A 20282-nucleotide genomic window follows, 5' to 3' on the forward strand; every position below is an offset into this window, starting at 1 on the left:
ATGTTCAATATCATATTCCATTTTACATTTATAAATTTGTTTGTTTCTCCCCCCTTTACATCAACACATCTTCACAAAAGTAATATTTCAATATATCTTATTGTTTATTATTGTTTTGTTTGTTTGTTTCGTCCCCCTTTACATCAACACATCTTCCCAAAAGTAATATTTCAATATATCTTATTGTTTATTATTGTTTTGTTTGTTTGTTTCTCCCCTTTACATCAACACATCTTCCCAAAGTAATATTTCAATATATCTTATTGTTTATTATTGTTTTGTTTGTTTGTTTCTCCCCTTTACATCAACACATCTTCCCAAAAGTAATATTTCAATATATCTTATTGTTTATTATTGTTTTGTTTGTTTGTTTCTCCCCCTTTACATCAACACATCTTCCCAAAAGTAATATTTCAATATATCTTATTGTTTATTATTGTTTTGTTTGTTTGTTTCTCCTCCTTTACATCAACACATCTTCCCAAAAGTAATATTTCAATATATCTTATTGTTTATTATTATTTTGTTTGTTTCTCCTCCTGTACATCAACACATCTTCCCAAAAGTAATATTTCAATATATCTTATTGTTTATTATTGTTTTGTTTGTTTCTCCCCCCTTTACATCAACACATCTTCCCAAAAGTAATATTTCAATATATCTTATTGTTTATTATTGTTTTGTTTGTTTCTCCTCCTTTACATCAACACATCTTCCCAAAAGTAATATTTCAATATATCTTATTGTTTATTATTTTGTTTGTTTCTCCTCCTTTACATCAACACATCTTCCCAAAAGTAATATTTCAATATATCTTATTGTTTATTATTGTTTTGTTTGTTTCTCCCCCTTTACATCAACACATCTTCCCAAAAGTAATATTTCAATACATCTTATTGTTTATTATTGTTTTGTTTGTTTCTCCTCCTTTACATCAACACATCTTCCCAAAAGTAATATTTCAATACATCTTATTGTTTATTATTATTTTGTTTGTTTCTCCTCCTTTACATCAACTCATCTTCCCAAAAGTAATATTTCAATATATCTTATTGTTTATTATTATTTTGTTTGTTTGTTTCTCCCCCCTTTACATCAAAATATATTACAATATATTACTTTTGGGAAGTAATATTTCAATATATCTTATTGTTTATTATTGTTTTGTTTGTTTCTCCTCCTTTACATCAACACATCTTCCCAAAAGTAATATTTCAATATATCTTATTGTTTATTATTGTTTTGTTTGTTTGTTTCTCCCCTTACCTCAACACAGGTAAGGGCAGCCCATCATGGCATAAGATGAATTTGGAAGAAATCCATCAATAATAAAAAAGTAGGAAAGATGAATACTCTACAGTATTGAGAAAAATGAAAGGTATGAGACAAGACCATCCACCCATTAACTTGAGATCAAGGAGACAGAGGATACTAACTGAAAAGCCAAGTGAGGAAATCTACAATACAAGGAACATTGGATTGAGCAGGGAAAAATCCTTGACCCAAAGACCAATAGTAGAAAATTTTCCATTTAGTATGATAAGTTTCCATGGAGGAAGAGTGAATGGAACAAGCCATAAAAAAAGCTGCCTGGTGGAACAAGTCAGGTCTAGTTGCTAAAAGCCTAATAAAAAAAATCAAAACAGGTGTGATGACCATGAAGGACAGAAAGGTTGGATTAAATACTAGCAACTGAGGTTGATAAAGATGGGATGGGGTCAGAGGAAGAGGTAAGCTGGAGTTGAAACCATGGCCAAACCAAGCAGCAAAAACCAACAAGAAAGACCTGAAATGAAGTGGCATAGATAATTAAAATCAGCCACGAAGGACAAATATACAGATGTTTGTTGGTTAAGACCTGGCTGAAAGCACCAACAGCCAAAAAAGTGGATGAGAGTATGGATAACAAAACAAAGATAATTTGTGATTGAGAGATGTGGCAAAAATCCCAACATAAGGAGTACCCCAATGAAAGCACACCCATTTACAAACACAAGGATCAAAAGACCCCTGTCTTGGATAGACTTTGTCTGAAAAGAAAGACAATTCATGACATGATTCAAACATCCAGAACATGACATGACATACATTGATATGAATATCTAGCATGTGTGCCCCAAAAAAGATGATATAAAATATAAATACAGAGAAATTGATAATGGGTGCCACCCTGGTGACTGAGATAAGGATCCATTGTTAAAATTGTCAGAATAGATTGTTATCAGATGATTTCTGGTAACATGGAGAAAATGCACCAAAGCACTACATGCAGATGCAGCTAAAAGCTCCAAGCTGTTGATATGATAACATCTCTTATTCAAAGTTTCCTCTTGTTCAGCCCATACACCTACATTCTTCAAGAGATACATCTGTGCAAATGTATAAATCTGGACACAGAGGAGGAAACAGGTCACCTGCCAACATGTGAATATTGTTCAAACACTAATGCACAATGGTGAGAGGAAAATTAATATGAGCCATCAAATGATCCCTTGCAAGACTACACTGGTCATTAAGATCCCACTGAAGAACCCACATGAGCCCAACCTAAGACGATAAGAGGGGCTGTGGAAGACCATATCCCCAAAAAGTGATATAACCTTGCAAGCTATAACAGAAGCAGTATTAAAAGTCTCTAGAACTGAAAGCTGAGAAGGGTGATGAAAGAAAAAACACCCAAAGGACAAGATATTTGGTAGGCCACAGGAATGACTTCTCAAATTTGGTTAACCGCTCCACCCAAGCTGTTTCCAGGAGCCAAAGATGAGTGTAATAGCTACATTCCTGTTTGGAATGAGCTAACAGTAGTCAGTCATCCATATGATGATGAAAGAACAACCCAAGAGCATGCAAGTGACAAGTAAATGTCTAACCACCTGACAAAAATCACATGGGACTGAAGTAAGCCTGAAGGGCAGTGCACAAAACTGATAACTATTTTATGGTGAACAAACTGAAGAAAAGGTCACAAATGATGAGACATCAGGATATGCAAATAAGTATTCATGACACTCACCTTGGTCATCAATAAGCCTGAAGAAAAAGTCCACCTAAGAGTCAGTAACAATTTTATGGTGAAATAGGGCAGATTGAGAAATTGAAGCAGGACAAATCTACTACAGGCTGCCAATTTTCAATTTTCTTGGGTACAAAAACAGACAGGAATAAGAGCTTGTAGAAAAATGAAAACAGGTTCAATAGCCTGTTGAAACACAAGGTCTTGTACCACTTCTGACAGACACTGGCTGGTGGTAAGATCCTAAAGGAAACTAGTACCTAACAGAAAGCAGGAGGGAGAAATTATAAAACATGTCTCTGTGATAAAACCCAAGAAACCCATGAATCTGTGGTCAAAGAACACTTAACTGGAAGAAATTTGTACAACCAAGCTCCCACCAGACAGAAATCCACTAGGTAGTCACTGGTAATGTTGGTAACATGTTCATCTATGTCGAATAAGAATGAGATGAAAAGCCCCTGGAAGGAGAAGCAAGTAAAGGCTGAAAAAGACTAGGACAGGAAAGAGGAACTGAGGCATGCCTTGCCTCTGACTGCAAGTCATGCCACAAAAGAGGAAGGGTAGACTGTTGATGCACAGACTCCAAACAATTCCAAAGCCTCAATCACAGAAATGAAAATGCAACACCTATGAAAAGGGGCCATACATAAATCCCTAAAATAAGGGGTAGCAAACAAAACTGGGACAAGGCTACATCTTGACACAGAAGTTCTCACAACAGAGGAACCACGAGTGCAAAGTAAAAGCCAAAGATGACAACCTAGCCAAAGTGGAGGTAATAACGGAGAGATTTTTCATGCGGAGGGCAAGGCATGCTGGTTCACTCAATCAGTTGTAAAGCAAATTGCTTAGCATAAACACTAATGTAAAGAGAGGATGGAAAAACTAAATATGATACTGGAAGTGTAACATTAACCTTAAGGTACACTGTAGATATATATATTAAACAAAAGTGTTTGATGTAAAAATAAGGGAGTGTGAGAAAAAAATAATGAATGGGAAATTAATTTAAAGTAAAAAACTTCTTCAATGTAAAGGGGAAAAAATTTAATGAAGAAATCACATTTGGAAATTAAATGATTTAATGTACCAGCACATGAATAGCACCAAAAGAATAAAACATCTGAAGATGAATATAGCCCAACAAAGTGACAGTTCTACAGAATTGAACAAAGGGAGTCACATGCATCATGAGAGCATGTCGAGCTCTCAGCAGTGGAGGATTGTCACATGATGATTTGCATGAGAGCTAATCAACCAAATCCAACTGAGGGGAGATATAAATCTTGTGGCATGCTTTTTTTTTTGCATACAGAGGATAGCACTGAATAAAAATAGCTATTTATGTGAGTAGAGATAATGTACCATATTGGAATGCAATATTTTAATGTATCCTGTTGTTTATTGTTTTGTTTTTCCTCTCCTTTACCTCAACAGATCTTCCTGAATGTGATATTTCAATGTATCCCATTGTTTATCAATTCCAAAAATGTGTCATCTTTTAATATATTAAACCTGTTAGTTATCCTTCACTCTCACCAAACATTCAGATGTTATGTAGAATCAATGATGTTGTAACACATACAATTATTGTGTCTTGCCTTCCACATCACATTTCAACATATCCTATATTTAGTTTTATTTGTTCTCTATATATCTTATTACTAATTTTTATTCTACTTTCACACTTTATCTCAGGTTTTAACATACTCTTGTTTTCAGACATTACACAAGGTTTTAACATAATCTGAAAGTTTGTTTATTATATTAATATTTTTTCTTATCATTTGTTATTAATTCCTTTAGAATTGGACTAATTTTACTTCTGCTTTAATACTAAGGTCTTCATTTGTTTCATAATCAAGACATTCCACACAAACTCTACCTTTGAAATACGCATTTTTGAAGACTTTACTTTTTTGGAGTCCACAATACTTTGTTTTGCAGGTTTATCATAACTGACATCTTCCAACACCCACTCAGTAAGAGCTTTCTCAAGCTTGTTGTCCTGTGAAGCCTCTAATTTCTTGTTTGTCTTGCTTGACAATGTCTTAGCTGATGGTCTAAGTGAAAATGTTAGCAAGCTCCATTGTTTTAAATCACTCAATTTTTTAAAATCTACATGCCTTAAGTTGTTAGTGAGGAAGTAAGACCAACTCTGAGAGGGTTTCTCACTGTCACTGGAACTTGCTGGCAATAATGTGACCCTTGATGACCTCGTAAAGGGCAAAGTTTTTAAAACTCTGGATGCTACATCCTTCAGAAAAGAAAAGTTCCGCACACTGGATGGAGGTTGAGCCATCTGAAAACAATTTAAATATGGGTAATTAAATACACAAACTGTGCTAAACGCATTACAAATCCACTGCATTGTCAAACATATTTGATAATATATCAAAGAAGCTTCAAAATTAAAAATTTTCATCAAATGGGATTTCAAAATGTGGCTTTCATTTTAATAAATAGCATACAAAATATTTAAACAAGCTCACTTACTTTCAAGAGTGAAGAAAGTGACATAGAAATTATTTAAAGTTCATTCACTTTCAGATGTGAAAACAAATTTACTGAAGCTTTCTATACACAAACCATCTGTTATTAATATTTTGTGTATTACCTTTTGGATCCAAGTTAAACATGTACTCGAGTATTTCACTCTATAAAAAGAAGACAAACAGACAAGTAAACTAGTCTGACCTATGTACGAAAGATATCATCGTTCATTAGTATAAAATGATTACAAATAATGGTCAGTCCACAAAGTAACTGAATAATTTGCAAATGGCTGAAATCAACAGATTGAAGCTACCAGTGGCTTCATGAGAGAGGAAGTCTTGGTGATGACAAGGAACCCACTTAAAATAAAAATGTGTCTCAAGATGGATGGTATTGGCATTAAAACTTTTATTAAAATAAGAAGGTCAAAACGATGTTCTCTACTTTATTTTAATAAAAGTTTTAATATCCATACCAGTCATCTTTAGATACAGGAAGTCTTGATAACTTAAAATTAATTTAAATGGTGCATTACATGACAAGTATAATATTGTATCAATAATAACCTTTATATATAAATAGTCATCCCTACCTGTCGCCCAGGTATTATCTGAAGACAGCTGATGTTTAGCTACTTTTATACATGTCAAATGGTCATATTTTCTGTGAAAAAAATGACTTTACAGTGACTGACACAAGAAATGTTTGTGAAGCCTAACTCACCTCTCATATCCCAAAATATTATAGAATGAAGAAAAAACATTTATATCTATTTCCTAATTTATTCTTATGGTTACTAGGACAACCAAATTGACCAAGCCCATATAAATATACAATAGTGAAAATAACAAATATAATTTTTTTTTCTAAAAAACAACAACAAAATCAATATTATAAAGATTTTCCATGTGAAATTTGAAAAGTTTAGGATGAATAAAAGTATTTTTCATTTTAAGATCAAAATGACTTTTCATGTTGAATAGTCAACATTTAAAAAGTAAAAAGGCACAAGAAAAATAATACTTAGCACGTTGACCACCGTGCGACCCACTGGTGGGTTACACCTAAATTTTACTGATGTGCCACATGACCTGCTCACAGGCCACACTACCAATTAATTTCAACTGTAATTTTCTCCTTGGCATGAAGTGTAAAGTCTTCCCAATGTCATATGGCACATCAAGAATGTCTCATCTTTTACCACTTATAATTTTCCCATCATGTCTTTTGAAAGGAGGAAAATGAAGAATAACGAATGTGAAGGTTTATTTTTTCTATTAAAAACTCCGGAAGGGCATTGAAATAAAATAAATTTATAGCATAGTAAATAAAAATCAGTTTTTCCATGAAAAAGACAAAAATTATAGAAAAAGTAAGCATTTCTATATGACAAATGTGAAAAAATTTAAATTTTACATAGAAAAAAAATTATTTCTTATGCAAACAAAAAAAAATGCAACTTTTGATCAGAATATAATTTTCATGCTTTTTCACAAAACATTAAGTAAAAAGCAGAACTTTCTTCACAGGTATTCACTTTCTCACATTTTTCACTGGCTTCACCAACACTCTTTATCAATTCTGCATAGCATTCCCCACATTTCTTACATATTCTTCTATTTCAATTGTCCTTAGTTTCATATTTGTTTATTGGAAGAATACTTGTGTTCAGGAACTTGTTCTTGATATAAGGCTTCAATGATACATTATCTGAATTCAACAGTTTGTTCACCCTTTTTTTGAACTTCTTTATAGATTATAAATGCATTTACAACAGAAGTGTTTGGAAAAAACTCAAATGCAACTTTATTGAACCAGAGACAAGAAGTAGCTTTCCATTTGATCAAAACATCTATACCCTGCTTTGCAGAACTATAAACAATAATCATAAACATCTATACCCTGCTTTGCAGAATTATAAACAATAATCATAAACATCTATACCCTGCTTTGCAGAATTATAAACAATAATCATAAACATCTATACCCTGCTTTGCAGAATTATAAACAATAATCATAAACATCTATACCCTACTTTGCAGAATTATAAACAATAATCATTTCTGGCTTCACTATTTCTTCATTGTTACAGTTTTCCTTTCCAGTACTTATTATCTTCAAGTCATGTTTCGTTGAAAGCATAAGGATTTCACGTTTGTCTTTCCATTTTGCTACAACTATTCAAATTTCACCTTCTTTCAGCTTTGTTGTTATTCTAACTTTTGGGTTACCCGTTTGATTTTTGCAAAGAGTTCCAAGAAGTTGTGTTTGCTATTCAAGTAACACCTTTGCCAGAGAGACAGAAGTGTAATAATTATTTGTATCAATAGTTCTTCCTTTCTTCATTTACTGTTCTGCAAGATCTATTACTACTTGAGTGCTATGCATTAACTCCCCAGTTTGTCTACCTCACTGTCCAGAATCTCCTTTCCCAGTGTAAACAGAGCTAGTATACATGTAGCCACTTGGATCACGTAACTTGTATATCTTCACACAATACTTATTCACTTTACTTGGATTATACTGTCTGAACATGAGGCACCTGCACCAGGGAACCATAGATTCATCAACTGCCAATATTTGTTTCAAGCAATGCAACCAAATTTCTAGCTTCAGACAATTGATCACTACAGGCAGCCAATTCGTCACTAAATGTCACTCAATAAGTACCTATCGTCACTCAATAGCAGCTGAAATTTATTTTCTCCTATTATTTTTGGAACAAAACTATTTTTCTAGAATTTGTCTTTAGTCCCCTAAAGTAAAATATTTGGATATTGTACACATAAACATTACTATAGACATAAATTTCTTGATTTCTGTAACATCAATGTTCTACCACTCTTTCACATGAGATCATTGATGTACTTGGTTGTTCAGAAGCCATTTTTCACCATTGGCACTTGTGTGATAAACATGTAAATCAAATACAACTTCATCAGACTGATTTCATCTATTGGCCTGAAGGACTTTTGTTGAATGGCATTTATTCTTGGTATACTTGGGCATCATTACTTTCGTTGTCAGTATTGGCACTTTGGTTAGGAGATTCCAGTTGACTATATGCATCTGATATAACTGAGAGCTAACTATGATCATCTGACAGTGGATTTATTAGTCAAAATTAGATAGCACATAACTATCTATATCAGAAAAACAACTAAATGGCTCATCGCTAACTGAACCTTGTTGTGATGATAACCCATTAAATGATTTAGCTGTAAATCAGATTTTTCATGTATTCATTTAGAATTCAATTTTCACATATTCAATTAGACATTGCAATCTAATAAGAAAGGAACAGTGAGTTAGTGAAACTGCTATAGAAAATATATGATGAATTTCAGCATGACCTAACAGCAGGTCACATGGCACACAGGAAATACTATATTATTACTGTGCAGCATGACCTCCCAGCTTCATGATGCTGATCGGCCTGTGGGATTCAGTTCATAGTGAAAGAGTTAAAAGACATTAAGGTTTACTTAAAGAAGTGTTTTCTGTTGTTTTTTTGTGCAGATTGCCTCTCTACTGGTAAATGTTTATGTCATCATATATTCATGCTGATCCTTTCTCCATTTTTTTTTACCTGCTCTCCCATTCCAATTCTGATCAGATTACTTGTCAGGTTGGCACACTACAGTGTTACATAGCACATACTGCCTCCTGCTTGTCAGGTTGGCACAGTGTTACGTAGCACACTGACAGTCTGCTTTTCAAAACAGGTAATCATGCTCTCCACTATGATGTTCATCATGACTCCCTCCACATTTACTCTCTAAGTAAAAGCACAGAAGCCCTTACCACTCACTGGGGTGATGGATCAAGAAGACTTCCTCCACATTTTCTCTCTACGTAAAAGAACAGAAGCCCTTACCACTCACTGGGGTGATGGATCAAGGAGACTCCCTCCACATTTTCTCTCTAAGTAAAAGAACAGAAGCCCTTACCACTCACTGAGGTGATGGATCAAGGAGACTTCCTCCACTTTTACTCTCTAAGTAAAAGAACAGAAGCCCTTACCACTCACTGAGGTGATGGATCAAGGAGACTTCCTCCACATTTTCTCTCTAAGTAAAAGCACAGAAGCTCTTACCACTCACTGGGGTGATGGATCAAGGAGACTTCCTCCACAGTTTCTCTCTAAGTAAAAGCACAGAAGCCCTTACCACTCACTGGGGTGATGGATCAAGGAGACTCCAGAGTGTTATGTACAAATGTACCTCACAACCACACATTTAAACATTCAGTGAAACTGGGACAAAACTGGATTCTCTCCATCCCTGTTGATTCCCAGATGAACAAATTGTCAGTTGGAGAAGGACCAGTCTTCACAGGACCCTCCTGATGGTGGGTTCAAGATGACATCTCCCTGTTCCCATGACTGAGTGCAGTAGGTTCTCCTATCTCATTAATTCCACTTGTAGATGTTTCCTTCTTGCTCTTACAGATTAGTCTGGGGAACTTTATCTGCCTCATAATACTAGCAATAAAACATATGTACAATGTTCCTACCGTTGAGTAAATGTCCCACAGCCTCCTCATAATTCAGGTGCAGAATGCATCTTCCTTGTATTTATGGTTGAGTTAAAACTTATACTCTTAATACTTGTTATACATATGTTATTACAGTTGAATTGAGGCAATTACATGACTCTGTACTGTCAGGTTTGTTGTACTTGGGCAAAACCACTGTAGGAGGACAGGTACTTAGCCAAGGCTATTTGTTTTTCTTCATCATTAAACTTCAGCAAACTTTCCCTTGACTTCCCCCATATGTGGGTATCAAGTTTGCTTTGGATATTTGTTTCATAAGGTGGCTCTTTACCTACAGATGTTTCCATTTTCCAGTCTGGTTTGTGCAATGGTAGATAACTAACTCATGCCATGTTTTACTACAGACTGCACTACTCATAATAATTTAAATTTGTGCACGTCTTTTTTATCTGCAAACATCAGATTCATTTTCCTCTTATGGGGCAAAGAGCATACCTGTTCCAGAAGTATTGTGGTGCCCTGTATTGTACTTCAAATTTTTCTCTGATCAAACCATTATTTTCAAAAGGTCATTTTCCACTTGTTTTCACTGCTAGATGTCTATATCACCCTTCCAATTAGTCAATGTGGAAGTTTAGTTTTTTGTTTGAGAAGTAAGGCCATACTAGAAGTTAACATTTCCAACAGACCTCTTTTTACATACCTTCCACCCTTCCTACAAACTGCTGGTATTATTCATTTTAGATTTTACCATTTCTAAAAGTGAAAACTGAGCACAAACATCAGAGAAAGTTAGATGTGCCATTACAAGTAATATAACACAATCAGTGAAGGGTGGCCACAGGTTATACACATATTCAACAGTGGCACAATATATGTGAAGTATATAGATTGATACGCTGAGTGTTAAAAGTTTTACCAATGTTTATGTGGCAGAAAAAAGATCACGATAGCCTTGTAAGAAAGAGGAGGTACATACATATTTGAAATAGATTTTCAGTATAAGAAAATAACTTTACTCAAACAACAAATTCTCATTCTGACTCAACCAAAAGTTGTTCTAGGTAACACCATGGAAACAAAATAGATGTTTCTAATTTGAGTAAATAATGTCTACAGCCTTGCTTCCTTTCTTTTCATACTTCCTATTTACAGGTTTTTATATTACAAATTCTTTAAATTTTGTCATCAATTTTTATACATACAGATTTCTCATGTCTCTTTGTGACAGTTATTTTCTATGATAGTAATTATTATTCATTTTCTACACAGATTTCTCACATTGCTATGGTAGTAATTATCATTACCTTAATATTGATGAGGTACTATATATTCAAATTTGTATAAAGGCAATTGTTAACCAACAGAATTTCTCATTAAAAAATTTTACAAAAGACCTGTTATATGGTTAATCAATATAAATAATTAAAAATTAAATTCCCTAGAATTATCCACTTATTTAAAAAATAGCAACTGATTTCCTAACTTAAAATGTTATTAAACATTTGACTGCAAGCTTGGTTCTTATAGTAACTAGCTTCATATAGTAGACAACTTCAACAACTATCCGGGCTTCACACTGGTGTCAGTACTTCACTTCTAGATAACTAATCCCGATACCCCTTAAACTAGATATTTACACCCTTATAGTAAGTCCCCAAACTCCTGAATTTTACATAAGATGATTGTTCATAAAATCCAATTTTTTCACTAATGTCACCAGTTGAGAGTAAAAAGATACAAGCTCATGGTGTACATAACACCAGCATTGTGTTTTATCAATTAAAACCTAAGGGGTAGTCCTATTTTTATAATAACAATTTGTTTTACAATCAGTTCTGTAGTACATATATAAAAGAAAGAATTACCTTACAGTAGAAATTTACTTTTTATCAAAGTAGAAAAATGTTTGCAATTTCCATATATTTTTCTCTGACCATGACAACTGTAGATCACAAAGTTATCAATTTTTCTCTGACCATGACAACTGTAGATTGCAAAGTTCTCTATTTTTCTCTGACCATGACAACTGTAGATTGCAAAGTTCTCTATTTTTCTCTGACCATGACAACTGTAGATTGCAAAGTTCTCTATTTTTCTCTGACCATGACAACTGTAGATTGCAAAGTTCTCTATTTTTCTCTGACCATGACAACTGTAGATCGCAAAGTTCTCATTTTTTCTCTGACCATGACAACTGTAGATCACAAAGTTCTCTATTTTTCTCTGACCATGACAACTGTAAATCACAAAGTTCTCTATTTTTCTCTGACCATGACAACTGTAGATCACAAAGTTATCAATTTTTCTCTGACCATGACAACTGTAGATTGCAAAGTTCTCTATTTTTCTCTGACCATGACAACTGTAGATTGCAAAGTTCTCTATTTTTCTCTGACCATGACAACTGTAGATTGCAAAGTTCTCTATTTTTCTCTGACCATGACAACTGTAGATTGCAAAGTTCTCTATTTTTCTCTGACCATGACAACTGTAGATCGCAAAGTTCTCATTTTTTCTCTGACCATGACAACTGTAGATCACAAAGTTCTCTATTTTTCTCTGACCATGACAACTGTAAATCACAAAGTTCTCTATTTTTCTCTGACCATGACAACTGTAGATCACAAAGTTATCAATTTTTCTCTGACCATGACAACTGTAGATTGCAAAGTTCTCTATTTTTCTCTGACCATGACAACTGCAAATCGCAAAGTTCTCATTTTACATGCAGCTGCTGTGTTTCATTCAGGAGTTTGGATATTAGCACAGCAGCCAAGCAAAGAATTTAAAGAAGTGACAATATTATGTTAATGACACAAACAGAATATAATCACATCAAAGATAGTTACACAAAATCATAAGTTTAACAATAGTAGTACTAAGAGTAGGCTAATAGACAAAACCGTGCAAAGTTTAAATCAACAATATGAAATGTATGTGGATACAAGTTTTGACATATCTTTTTCAGTCATAAGTTTGTTTGTGAGTTAAGGCATATAACACTGGAAAAGATTTCATCCTAAAGTGACTTTAACATGGGGTGTACTTGGACAACTTTGGATTCACAAACCTTTCACAAGTTAAGCATTTTTGCTCATGATTTCTTATTCAGAAATACAGAATTATTTGTAACATCACTGTCATGCTTTTTGAATCTCAATTCTTCCCATTTTACCAACATAAACATAACTTTCCGGACTACAGACACTATGTTCTTTGTACCGAGGACTTGTTTAAGGTTTTCAATATTTATCAATAACTTTGAAGTTATTTATCTCTTAAACTACACCAGCAAAATTACAGTTTGCACTAACAATTTTATATTTATTTTCACACATAAATGATGACATTTGTTGATTACTTTCCTAAATAATGTCTTTGTCTTTTGAAAGACATGTTTGATAAAGTTTATAGGGCACTTTATCCACTAAACAAATGTCCTTTCTCTAACAAAGTTCATGTGACATTTTTATATGCTCTTAAAAGTACTAAGTTTCAACTGTTTTATTATGGCTTGATAAACCAAGAATGTTTCTTAGTTTGTTAATTTTCTATAGGTAGACAGAGGAGGTCCTGCTCTAATTATAAGAATGTCTGAAAAAAATGAGTTATTTGTTATCCCAAAGTTAACAGTACTGTGACACTTCTTAATCTTGCCTTCATTAATTTGAATTCAAAGCTAAAAATTACACCCAAAAAAAGCCTACACAAGCTTTAGCATAGTTTAGACTAACGAAACAATATGCATGTGAAATTTACTGATTTAACACTCAAAACTGTTTTTTACACAGAATTAGTGTCATAACAGTAACAATTTCAAACTATCACTTGACACCATACCCACAGTTTGCAAACTTAAAACCTCACTTACTACTTAAAAAGTACTTTTTAGCTATAGTTAGTAGTATTATATATTAATAATAATATTATCACAGACCTACTGTTATTGTTACTCCTAACAGTACTGCAACTATTTCTTAGTACTAGTAGTAGTAGTATTACTGCAATGATATTCAATTAGTGTAACATTATCCTAAGAATAAAACTGCTGAAAAACAGTTAAATAATTAGCTCAAAACAAATAAAACGTAAATATTACATACACGCTAGTTCAATTTTCCAGCACAAGTTTTAAACTGAAGTTTCGAAGGTTGTTACCACTTACAGGATTAATTTGTAGCACTCTAAATCCGTAAATGAAATCTATATATGTTGCAAAAAAACAATCTTAAAACTTATCACTTGTGAAATCAAGTTGTCAATATATCCACTTCAAGAAAGAAATTCACACCTATAACAACAGCAGTAATAAATAATTACATTAACAAAAATAACTGCTTTGCAGCATGATTTGTACAGTATAAACAAACGTCATAATCGCACGATAGTCACGTGACACCGTCACAACTTTTCAAAGGCCAATAGAAAATGTATTCTTCTTTTTTCTGGCTTAATCGAAAAAACAGAAAAAATAACATCAGTACAAAAGATCATGTTTTGTATTCCTCACCTACATTAAGGAAAATAAAATAAAAATTAATTTATCCCTCTATTTAATAAAAGTAACAAGATAGTTATATGCTTCACAGCTCGTGAATGCAGATACAGCACAATGAAAAACAGAGTTGTTTGCAATTATATTCTTTGTGATACAATACCATTACTTGTAAGTTAGGAATTTCACATTCAAATGGACCATGCTTCATTGAAGTAACTGGTAAGTTTTAATATCCAATGAAGTGACAGCATATGAGGGATAATGACATTCCAGAAAATATCGCAGTTCAATGCTCAGGTCCACAGAAAGGAATTGCAGATGCTTATCTCATTAAAATTGTTAGATTGCATCAGGTTATTGAATGTCCTAATGCTGGACTTAGTGTAACATTTAAAGCCACAGCCATTTTCTCTAAGACAAAAAGTCAAACTATGAATTATAGAACTCGACGTATATACGAATATCAAAGTTAAGACTCTAGGAATCTCAAAATGAACAACTGAAGGATCTTGACTTGTTGTGATTGCTTTTGCTGTACAGCAAGGTGAAACTGACCTGTATTAACATAGGAATATAGTACAAATGTATATAACTTTTATACGATGTGTGATGAACTACAAGTGCAAAAAAGTGTGCTACACCATCACTATAAACCGCGAAGACATAATTCTTTAACTGTTTTGATGCTAGTGATCGAAAAGATTCTACTGTTAAAACTTATCCAAACATTCCATAAAATACCAAGCCGAAAGTGATACTTGTGTTAACATTCAGTATTGGTTTTTCTGATGGCATTTGAATCAAAATATTCATTATTTTTATGAGCATTGTAAGAAAGAACAACCCAAAAGAAGTAAATTTCAGCAAAAATTTGTGGGTCCTTTCTGTGATGGACAACTCTTAATATCACTGGTCCACTTCTAGGGACAGTAAGAGAACATGAGGATATACTAATTGCAAATGACTATTTGAGAAAGAAAGGCAAAACGTTTTGTTAGTTAATATACTAGCAGAAACAATTGCTAGCATAATAACTGTTAGCCATGAACTGGATAGCACAATTCATAACATACCATTTTAAGGCAACATGGGCCTCAGAACGGCTAGTATGAGTATTAACACTTATATTGATAAGGAGAGGACAACGTTTCAATCTTCCTAAATCATCTTCAGGTTAAGCTTGGTTTGGTTTGTTTTAAATTTCACGCAAAGCTACTCAAGGGCTATCTGCGCTAGTCGTACCTAATTTAGCAGTGTAAGACTAGAAGGATGGCAGCTAGTCATCACCACGCACCGCCAACTAGCTGTCTATTCTTTTACCAACGAATAGTGGGATTGACCGTCATATTATAACGCCCCACGGCTGAAAGGGCGAACATGTTTGGTGTGACGGGAATTCGAACCCGCAATCTTCAGATCACGAGTGGAGTGCCTTAACTACCTGGCCATGCCGGGCCATTCAGGTTAAAAAACAAAGAGTTTGAATGTGACCGTTGACGGACACATGTCTTAGGGTAGAATGTATAAACGGGTACGGGATGGTAGGGGACGTTGCAGGTGGATGTTATGTTATTAATTAGTATAAGTATAAAGGTGTTCCTTTATATTGGTTTGATTTTGGTTTCAGTTACTGTATAAGTAGGGCTTCTTTGATTTTGCGTTTGTTATATTTGTTTCCATACTTAATATCTGGGTATTTTCTGTGGTTATGTCGTGTTTCTTTGATTTGCAGTGTTCAAAAACGTGTGAAGGTAGAACTGAAAACATCTATTTCCTTGAAATACCTCAAAACAGTATCTTAAACAACTTTTTAAAAGAATTTTTACACAAAACTATCAACATAATTAATTTCACAGAAAAGAAATCTAAAAAATAACCTCACACAAAAAGATATTAATTCTATAAACAACTCAAAAGAAGACAACAGCATCAAAATTCTAAAAGCAGATAAAGGCAATGCTGTTGTTATAATCAACACAAATGAATACATTCAAAAAATGAACATCTTTTCAGATGCAAACAAATTTAAACTGCTAAATAGAAATCCAACAAAAACACATGAAACTCAGTTAAACAAAATACTACTACAAATTAAAAAAACTAACACAATCTCAGAAAACATTTATTCTTACCTACAAACTACCGATCCACACACAATACAACGATATGCCACCCCCTAACCTCACAAACCTGATTGTCCACTACGATCCAAATTGTCGACTTACGAGTCATTTAACTACAACTTAGATAGATATATAGCGTGGGTATTTTCTAAGTATGTAACATCAGCCGGCTCGTTTTTCAAAGACTCTATCAACTTTAAATATATTCTTAATCAATTAAATCATAAAGACTTAATGGCCAGTTTTGATGTAATCTCCCTTTTCACAGAAGTCCCAACAACTGAAGCCTGCAAGATAGCTTTAGAACTTTATATCCAAGACCCCAACCCATTGATACACATTCCCAGCAATCAATTAGCAACCCTTATAGAATTCATCATCAAAACTAATTTTATGTTCAATAACCAAAACCACCTACAAATAAATGGCCTAAGTATGGGTAATCCCGTGTTACCAGTTCTAGCCAACAATTTGACACAGACTGAATCACAAGCAATCAATTCAACCTTACACCCACCACTATATTGATACAGGAATGTTGATGATACAATTGCTGGATTTACATCTACAGAGTACACACTTAGTTTTTTCAACCACGTTGAACTCGATACACCCCGACATTAAGCTCAACTCTGAACATGGAGAAAAATTAACTGAATAGCATTTTAACCTCAAAATCACTAGAACTGATACACAATTCAAAACAGAAATCCACACAAAAACCACCCATACTGGATTATACATTCCCTGGGACTTAGCACGTGAAACAAAACAAAAAGTCAACATACTAAGAAACCAAATAAACACAGTCACAAAACTATGTTCACCAGATAAAATTAACGATTAAATCAATAAAATAAAACAACACTTCATCAACATCAACAAATTTCCTTAAAAAACCGTAAAACAAATTATACACACACACCTAGATCAACAACAATAAACCCCAAGATACAACAAACTACAAAACCTTATACTGCTGCATACCATATGTTTCCGACATCAGCGAAAAAAATAACCAACATTTGGAAATGACTTATAACCAAACACAACATTTCAGTAAACACCAAATGTATTCAAAAACCAGGTACAATACTAAAGTCCATACTATGGACTTTATAACATAACAGTGTTATGAAAGAAAGGAATCTTCTTGTAATACTTAATCAGTGCCACCCAAGCAGTGTACCTTTGTACCAGTAGTAACAGTGTACCTTTACTAGTGGTAGACGAATAGGATTTTAGGTTGAATCTACAGGAATAATTAATTCAAGTCTAACGATATTGTAATTTCATTGTACAGATCCGTGGATATGCCACACTTGGAAAATTGTGTTCAGTCTTGGGCTCCTTACCTTAGGAAAGACAATGAACTGTTGGAAAGAGTTCAAAGAAGAGTTAGTAGAATGGTGTCTGGGATAAATGGATTGTCAAATGAGGAGAGATTGAAACCTCTCACATCGTTTTATCTTGAAAGAAAAAGACTAAGAGGGGATATAATTGACGTTTTTAAGACTGTGAAGGGAATTGATATTGTTAATGCATCATTTTTTCATATTTAACAGTGAGAGTAGTAGGAAGTAAATGAAAATGACTTTTATAAAAAGGCTTGTTAGATATAATAAATGAAGTTAACTTAGTTTATAATGTGGAGCAGCAAAAACGGACCAACAGAGCCATGTTGTTCTTGATGACGAGAAACCCACTTGAAATAAAAATGTACCTCAGAACTACTGGTATGGGTATTAACAGTTTTATTGTTACGGAGAGAACAGCGTTTCGACCTTTCTAGGTCATCTTCAGGATGAGAAAGAGAAAGTTTGAATGTGGCCGGGGCCTGGCATGGCCTAGCGCGTTAAGGCGTGCGCTTCGTAATCTGAGGGTCGCGGGTTCGCGGCCGAGTCGCGCCAAACATGCTCGCCCTCCCAGCCGTGGAGGCGTTATAATGTGACGGTCAATCCCACTTTTCGTTGGTAAAAGAGTAGCCCAAGAGTTGGCGGTGGGTGGTGATGACTAGCTGCCTTCCCTCTAGTCTTACACTGCTAAATTAGGGACGGCTAGCACAGATAGCCCTCGAGTAGCTTTGTGCGAAATTCCAAAACAAACTGAATGTGGCCGTTGACGGATACATGTCTCAGGAACGAGAGTATAAACGGGTATGTGATTGTAGAGGACGTTGCAGGTGGATGTTAGGTTATTAATTAATATAGGTGTAAAGGTGTTCCTTTATACTGCTTTGATTATGGTTTTAGTTGCTGTATAAGTAGGGCTTCTTTTATTTTACGTTTGTTTATATTTATTTCCATACTTAATATCTGGGTGTTTTTCATAGTTACGTTGTGTTTATTTGATTTGCAGTGTTCAAATACGTGTGAAGGTGTTGTTTTGTTGTTTTTTGTTCTTCGAATCTAGTTTTCATTTTCCGCTTGTTTTTCAAATATAGAAGTCATGGTAGTTATTGCAAGGTATTTTATAAATTATGTTGGTGTTGTGTTGTGTCCAAAAGTATAACTGTGTAACCATCATATCAACAGTGCTAAGATCAGACTCTATGAAAGAAACTCAAAAAATATTCTTTAACTTTGGCTATCACTCTCTCAATTTAATGGGTGTTCATGCTCTATCTATAAGCGCTAGTGCTGTGATATTCTTCGGAGATGTGGAACAAGTTTATCTATTTGTTGACAGATCAACAGGTCGAATGAAAAAATGGTAGATAAACTGAAGTTAAATGCGAAATGATAATGAAATACATGTTGGAGTGATAGACTTTGATTAATTGTTTAGATTGAACTTGTCTTGCCGTTAACTGAAGACCAAACTGAATCAGCTAACACCAGAGCAAAAGGAAGCATCCAAATGAAAAAGCTTTTGACATTTAACTTTGTTTAATTTCTCAGTTGTGTAGCATGTACTGAGATGAAGTAACTTTATACATAAGGATTTCCAATATTAAAATATGAATTTGTAAGAAGAAATAGCAGTCCTCAATTTATTGTGCGAACATTTTGTAAATGAGGGTTCACAGATATGTAAAAGTTCAATCAAAGAGACAGTCCAACTAGAGTAAGCATGAAATATAATAATGGAAAGACGTATTAGTTGTAAGCGAAGATTGTGAGGGGAAGAAGCAGGAAGGCATTAGCTGAAGAAATTGATAGGAATATGAAGCTTACCCTGGATAAATTGATTCAAGAGATCTAAGAAAGAAGTGATATACTACAATATCTGAACTCACAATCCGGTTTTCTATTTAATTTCAAATCACTTATCAATAACGACATTAGATGAATTGTTAAACCAAACAAATGACATTAGGTTGGTTTATGAAGGTGACATAGAGGGAAGTCACTTTACCAGAAAATAATAGACTGTGGTATGATATTTTGAAATAGACAACTTTCAGATGTTTCAATTCCATGAACTCCAGAAATTTTGTTTAAAAAAAACAGTTCAATATGAAAAGAATGTTTCCCCAACCTCTGCACAGTTCTTCAGTTTCTCTCAACAATGTTTGTCTCTGCAGCTAGTTATGATCACTCTTTTAACATATTGAAGCAGACAAAAAACTATTTATATTCAATAGTGAAACAAGGCTATCTAACCTCGCCATTTTATATATTGAGAAGAAATATCTTTACTTCAA

The 20282-nt window shown here is 33.8% G+C and overlaps 1 protein-coding gene across 2 annotated transcripts in view; it reads right to left on the minus strand.

Moving 5' to 3' along the window:
* Positions 1-14405, minus strand: part of LOC143230814 (calcium-independent phospholipase A2-gamma-like) — a 38518-nt gene extending 24113 nt beyond the window's left edge. The window contains exons 1-2 of one of the 2 annotated variants that reach the window (XM_076465039.1): positions 14181-14405; positions 4905-5321 (exon numbers count right to left, since the gene is read on the minus strand). In XM_076465039.1, the coding sequence (XP_076321154.1) occupies positions 4905-5321 (417 nt within the window). In that variant the 5' untranslated portion in view covers positions 14181-14405. Of the gene's footprint in view, positions 1-4904; positions 5322-14118 lie in introns of both variants that reach the window. The other variant, XM_076465127.1, reaches the window with a different exon arrangement.
* Between the last annotated feature and the right edge of the window lie 5877 nt (positions 14406-20282).

The sequence above is a fragment of the Tachypleus tridentatus genome, chromosome 1 (assembly GCF_004210375.1).
Source record: "Tachypleus tridentatus isolate NWPU-2018 chromosome 1, ASM421037v1, whole genome shotgun sequence".
NCBI lineage: Eukaryota > Metazoa > Arthropoda > Merostomata > Xiphosura > Limulidae > Tachypleus > Tachypleus tridentatus.